The sequence below is a fragment of the Anguilla rostrata genome, chromosome 19 (assembly GCF_018555375.3).
Source record: "Anguilla rostrata isolate EN2019 chromosome 19, ASM1855537v3, whole genome shotgun sequence".
NCBI classification, from domain to species: Eukaryota; Metazoa; Chordata; class Actinopteri; order Anguilliformes; family Anguillidae; genus Anguilla; species Anguilla rostrata.
In genome coordinates, this window is record NC_057951.1 from 4,919,296 (window position 1) to 4,926,397 (window position 7,102).

The 7,102-nt window shown below is 47.1% G+C and overlaps 1 protein-coding gene across 1 annotated transcript; it reads left to right on the plus strand.

The window, feature by feature from the left end:
- The first annotated feature begins 1,314 nt into the window (after positions 1–1,314).
- On the plus strand, positions 1,315–6,454 carry LOC135245546 (dual specificity protein phosphatase 6-like). The gene is made up of 3 exons (XM_064318647.1): positions 1,315–2,298; positions 2,593–3,027; positions 4,504–6,454. The coding sequence occupies exons 1-3, from the start codon at positions 1,899–1,901 to the stop codon at positions 4,848–4,850; spliced, it is 1,182 nt and encodes a 393-aa protein (XP_064174717.1). The 5' UTR covers positions 1,315–1,898; the 3' UTR covers positions 4,851–6,454.
- Positions 6,455–7,102: the final 648 nt, after the last annotated feature.

Below are 7,102 nucleotides of genomic sequence, written 5' to 3' on the forward strand. Positions count from 1 at the left end.
ATGACATATAGCATTACTTAAACGTGAGAGCATTATCTTACCTTTCCATCTCTTTGATGTCCACGTAAATTATTTTTTAAAATATCAAATCGCCCTGTATTCACTCTGTAGATATATGACAGGTACGTCGTCTGGACGACAATGTTTTGGGATGCAAATTACAAAATGTTTCTAGAAATAAATTCTGTGGACTCCTATTCTGCAGCTGTTTCAATGTTCCTACCTAATAATATACATAAATAATGTCAACGTGCCATGTTTGTCATTCCCATGTACCGTGTGCATTTTCTGGAGGAGTGTGCCGCTTAACCGTTTTGACGCACGCGGACATCGGGTAAAGTTATTTTCCTTTTTTAATTGGCGCCGTAATACGCATGCCTAATATTATATTAATTGCATTGACAGAAATAGGTTACACTACGACGGCATGCATTTCTCTTATTTCACTCCCATTAGTTCCATTCTTCCCCTAATAGCCTGATAATTCCACGTGGTTGGTCTCCACTCGCGGCGATTACACGATGAAACAATTTAACATTACGATTAAGCAATAAGAACACTTGATTGCAGTTCGGTAAAACAAGTCCTCGAAAATAAACTATTCAGTTACTAACGCAGAAATTATGTGTTACGGACATAACTCTGGTACAAGCCTGGATGTCGTTCTTATCTTCATTAGATGATCCATTTGGGTAAATTTATTATTTTATAATTCGAATTAAATGTTGAAAATACTACGTTATTTTGCATTTCATTGAACGAAGCCGTTCGCTGGCACAAAACTAAGTAGACAACTCAGTGAATAAAATTTTTGGTCTTCTTATTTATTTATTTAGTTAGTTATTAATTTTTTTCAAATCGTCGTAAAATAAAGGGCAGGAATCGCGGCTACGGTTCAAACCTTTTTTTGTTAACAGTTTTACCTGGTTTATTGCAACTGTGCGCATGGCGTCTGTAGCCTAGGCTATACTATTCAGCGCGAGCGCAAAGCAGACAGACAAATGTGTCCAAGCTGGAGTTGCTCTTTGACTGTATATTTAACCAACGGGAAACATGAGCGCAATATAGGATCCCCCACCAAAAAAAGAAAAAAAGAAAAAAAACCCACCCCCCTCCCCCCGCAGTTGAACTGCTGTTGCTGTTTGTTTGCACTCAGTTTGCACTAGGTTTATCCGGAGCGGAAATTCCTTTCCGTTTTTGTGAATGACAAACTTATTAACAATTCATCAACACAGTCTGTTCCATCCGGCCCCGTTTCCAAGGAAACCATCTCTCGTTGCTCTCTCATTGGCTGGCCGACATAATGTACCCATTGAAAGGCTCCATGTTAGTATCCATTCACGCGCTTGCCACGGCCGAGAGCTCACAAGAAAGGACAAACCGAAACCAAGGAAGGACCTTACAAGTCCGTTTTAAAACGAATACGACCGAAAAGGCAAATAGATGTGCATGTACAGCAGATACAACTGAAAAAAAATTCAAAACGACCGCTCCGGATTTATATATAGAAATATATTCAAGAGCTGAAATTATATAACAAGAGGACAACCTCGGAACACGTTGCATTCAGTGAGTCATTGACAAATAAACTGGCATTCCGTTCAGTCGTATGAATGAATAACAGTACAGACCGTCTTTGAATAATATTCGCACAAGGATTCGTATTGTGTCCATTGTAGATTGCAGCAAGGACCGAGCCGTGGACCACAGAATTCGTTCAGCTTAGTAAGACATAACATTATTCGAAACTGATTTTTTTTTATGGCTGGTGACGCCGCGATTACCTCAATGCCCGAGTCCTCACTGTAAGGTGTACCGCTTCCCTTCGGACACGCGCTGGATTGCGAACGAAAGACACATTCTTCCCTAAGCCTCAAGTCCGGGTTTTTGGCCCACTAATGCTCGATAAATTCAAACCCGTTCATTTCGATTCGGTAATGGCAATCAGCAAGACCGTGGAATGGCTGAGAGAGCAGCTAGAAACGCGCAGCGACTGCCTGCTGGTGATGGACTGCCGAGCCCAGGAGCTGTACGAGTCGTCGCACGTCGAGACGGCGATAAACGTTGCCATCCCCAGCCTCATGCTCCGGCGGCTGAAGAAGGGCAACTTGCCCATAAAGTCCCTCCTGGCGAACGGAGAGGACCGGGAGAGATTCGCGCGGAGGTGCAAGACGGACACGATCGTGCTCTACGACGAATACAGCAGAGAATGGAACGAAAATGTCGACGGCGGCTCGGTGTTGGGACTGCTGCTTCGGAGAATGAAAGACGAGGGATACAAGGCTTTTTACTTAGAAGGTATGTACAAATGTTTTGCCGTCCGGATGCTTTGACAATGCATTGTTTGTATATATTCCGATTCGATGCGTTGTTTATTTTGACACACGACATGTTTGTGGTTGTACATGCGGTTTTTATTTTTCAATAATGAAATACTGAGCGCTCCAAGCACGTTGTGAATTTGCCAATCCGGCTCCAGTTTAAATTAGGAACATTTAAGAAAATCTGCGAATGAAACAGTGGGAACACGTGCATGTTGTGCAGCGTTTGGAGTTCACTGAGGTGACTGGATGTGTCTTTATTTTCTCGCAGGCGGCTTCAACAAATTTCAAGCCGAGTTCCCCGCCTTGTGCGACACCAATTTGGATAGCTCGTCCGGCAGCAGCTCCCCGAGTTCCCACGTTCTGGGGTTAGGCGGCCTGCGGATCAGCTCCGACTCCTCCGACATCGAGTCCGACATTGACCGCGACCCCAACAGTGCCACCGACTCGGACGGAAGCCCCCTGTCGAACCCGCAGCCTTCTTTCCCCGTGGAGATCCTGCCCCATCTCTACCTGGGCTGCGCCAAGGATTCCACGAATCTGGACATTTTGGAGGAATATGGGATCAAGTACATCCTGAACGTGACGCCCAACCTCCCCAATTTGTTTGAGAACGCTGGGGAGTTCAAGTACAAACAGATCCCCATCTCGGATCACTGGAGCCAGAATCTCTCCCAGTTCTTCCCAGAGGCTATCGGGTTCATTGGTAAGCGCGGACAACCGTTACGCAACGCTAAAATGCTTTACTTTCAGAATATACATGTCTAGTGGCTTTAAGCCAAATGCGTAAAATTAATTGTTAAACTCCTACCTGAAAAGCCAGAAAGAGTGCCCAAATAAATAGGCTGTTGTGAATACTCAAGCGTGTATTTCGCACATAATAACTGCGTAATAACGGTTAAGTGCTCCGCCATGGTCTGTAAATCTCACTAAAATGACAACTCATCATGTGTGTGGAAGCGCTTTAGGACTTGGATGCACATTTTACATTAACTAAGGTGCCCTCGGGCGCAGACAGGGCACGGGCTGTTAACTGCGGCAAACACAAAAAATAGGGGACACGTTCTGAAGGATCTAAAATACGCAAGACTTTGCATTGTAATAATGTTGCAGAGTTTAGTTGTTGTTGTTTTATTGTCGTCCTAGATTTTATTCTGCCATTGGCGTTTCAGGCCAACGCGAGCGTAAAATGAGCGCTTGTGATGCATGAATAGCGTGGTAGCAATTTGATCCTGGCAGGAAGGAAGCTTGTCTCGAAGGGGCATAGGAACTAATCTGGGGCACGGTAATGTTTCCTCACACAAAGGGGGCCATTTGCGGGGGTAATGTTAACATCCTGTTAGCCTTAATGGGCTGCCCCCATGACTTCCTCTTTCTTTTAATCCGTGAATGGCACCATTGTTGCAGCCACAACAGTCGGGCGAATCATTTAATAGCCCTTAATGGTCAATCCCCCACGTCAGATACTCAAGGTCGCCTTGAAGAATTTCGCCTTTATTCGTGCTCGGTCGCAGTAGAACGCGTTGAATGAAACATTCTTTTTTTTTTGTGCCAGGCAGAGTCTCGCAAAAGACCTGCTAATACGGCGGGCGCGCGCGCTCCCACAGCCCGTCTAGGATAAACCACAACTAAGGTTAAGCAAAGGAAGTGTGCCAGACTTGTGTGCTTCACTTGCCAAAATATGCGGCGCGCTCCCCCCCCGTTCCCCCCAGTCACAGTTGTTAACCCGCGCTGACGGAAGGATATCATCCGAGCCCTTCCGGCTTTTTGCGTCCGCAGCACAGCAGAACCTAGTGAAAAATAAACTCTGATAGTGTACTTTTAACTCTATGAGTGTCCACTTTGGACAGCTGATTTAACACTGTTTGAGTTGATTTATCACCAGTGATTATGCTGTGTTACTGCAGGTACAAACCTTTTAACACGCAACACCCTCACTATACAGAATTCATAATTGTGTGCGATGCATTACAGGTTTTCAGTAGACACTCTTAACCAGAGCAACTTTCATAACTATTTGCAGGTTTATATAGTATAGAGCTGGATATATACTGAAGCAATTCAGGTTAAGAACTTCTCTCAAGGGTTTGACTGCAAACTCGTATCTGGGAAATGAACCAGCAGTGTTCCGGTAACCTGGCCAGCTCCCTAACCGTTGCTCTCCATCTCCCGTCTTTTGCAGACGAGGCCCGCAGCCAGGAGTGCGGCGTCCTGGTGCACTGCCTGGCGGGAATCAGCCGCTCGGTCACGGTGACGGTGGCCTACCTCATGCAGAAGCTCAACCTGTCCATGAACGACGCCTACGACATCGTCAAGACCAAGAAGTCCAACATCTCGCCCAACTTCAACTTCATGGGCCAGCTGCTGGACTTCGAGAGGACCCTGAGCCTGGCGAGTCCCTGCGACAACCGCGTTTCTGCCTCCGCCGCCGCCGCCGCCGCCTCCGTCTCCTCCGCCCAGCCCCCCCTCTACTTCACCACCCCCACCAACCACAACGTCTTCCAGCTGGACGCCCTGGAGTCCACGTGAGGCGCCCCCGCCGCCGCGGCTGAGGAGACGTCCTCTCTTCTGGTTTTTTTCCCCCCTCACTCTCGACCCGTCGAGAGGGTTTCTCGACGCGGTTTTTGCGGCGGTCGGGAGGGCCGAGTCACCGGCGGGTGGAGCCGAGCCGCCCGGAGACGCGAAGCTGAAGCAGAGCTGCGGGTGTGCTGGGGTGGGGTGGGGGGGCAGGGGGGCAGAGCCTCTATCCCCCTCTCTGACTGGGACTCGCAGAGTCCGCCCCCCTCCCAAAGCTCGCGGGGAAGATGGACAGATGCATGCTGACGAGAAGACTGGGGATGCCAAAGAAACGCTGTTGGTCAAATTGGACATTATTATTATTACTACTACGATCATCATAATTGCTACTATTATTATTATTACTATTATTGTCATTGTTATTATTACGACTACTTGCGAGCACTTATGCCCACGGTTGTCTGTTTAGCTTGGGTGTAAATCCGTTGTCTTCTGGGAAGACGCCGAGTTTTTGGGGTGAAGCACCCCAGGTTCAGAGGGTACAGAGGCATGCCACGTCATGTAAGTGGAGTCGGTGGAAACATTTATACTTGTGTATATATCCTGCGTGAGACCTAAGAGGACCTCACTAAGACCACGCCCTTTTTTGCAAATGAGTAGCTAGTTTTGTTTCCGCCTCTCTTAAATTTTTATGTAAACCTACGTACCGAATATTGATATATCGTTGTTTAATAAAGCCAAAAAATCTATAGGTTTTTAAGATTTTAAAATGTGCATACGTTGTAATATATTCTGATGTTTTCTTGATGTCTGGGTTGAATTGATACGCCTTTGCTTTCGATCACCCCCTTCACACGCACGTACACACACACACACACAGACACACGCAAAGGTGAATCTCTGTCACCTTGTTCGTTTATCGCCTGTTTTGTACATAGCATTATTGCCACTCTCAACCCCCCCCTCCTTTCCAGTCTGTCACAGTTTTTTCCACCTGCAAAACCATCCCCAAAGCACTGCTATTTCGGAAGCCGTCATGGAAAGAATCAAATAAAAAACATAAATAAAATATACACATACGTATGTATGTACGTATTCATATGTACATGTATGTATTTCAATTGAGTTTGATTTTAATTGACAGTGATGGCCTCCTCTGTAATGTGGTGCGTAGGGTTGGGGTTACAGAGTGCATGCAGTCCTATCAGATGTTTCACAGGGGGCGCCATGTTGAGTAACGCGATCCGCTCAGTAGCGTGGGATCCGAGGAGGAGGGGGGGTTTTCGGGGGGGGGAGTTTTGCAGCGCTGCCTAATTTACTCCCACGTGTACAGCGTGTCGAGGAAGGTTCGAGCGAAACGCCTTCGCTTGCACAGAACTGTGGGAGCTGTTGTGAGACGGAGAGGAACGGCCTCTCTCTCTTCAGGGATAACTGTAGGAAATTACACTTTCGTGTCGGAGACGTCGGGGTGGGGGGGGGGGGGGGTGGGGGGTGCTGTTGGTGCAACTGCGATGGCAGCTCACTGGTATATGTGTGTGTGGGGGGGGGGGGGGCATGGTACCCATATCACGAATGTAATGCAAAATTAAGTTATTAATAAATTGATATTTTGTCTATTCCTCTGTACCTCGGTCTTTATTCCCTCCGCGATGTCTATGAGTTATGGGGTTCTAAAGCGAAAAAAACAGGTACGGCACTGAGTATATATAACCGTGAATTTTTGTTTCTTCTTCGAAACAAGCCCGGTCTTGGATGATGTAACAGTTTCCCGGGGCAACGGCCTGCCGGAAATGCTTCCCTGTCGCTTCTCGTAGTGTCAGTTGAAAACTGCGCGCTGGCTAACATTTTCGCTACCTTCGGTTTCTCAGCAGTGACCTAAAGCGGGGGCGCTGCCTGGCTGACCCAGCGGATGGGAATAACCTTCCGGACTATGGGGGGAGTGGGGGGGGGGGGAATAAAAAGTAGAATTTCACCCTGCACAGGGCCCTGGGGTCACATGACCACTGAGTCATGGGTGTGGAATAGAAAACTCTTTAAAATGGCAGTTCACTAGGTCTCGCAATGAACTAACTAGGTTACCACGTAAAAGTAGACTGAAATAATCAGATAAAACCGTAACGTCATCAAGTGAGTGTTGTTTCGAAACGCCATTGTCCTTCCTGCAATTAACGTCGTTTAGCAGTTTCACTGAGATCCCGTCTCCTGATTCATCAAATGAATGGGCAATTCACACCTAGCAGCCCACCTTATCTGGAAACTCCTCC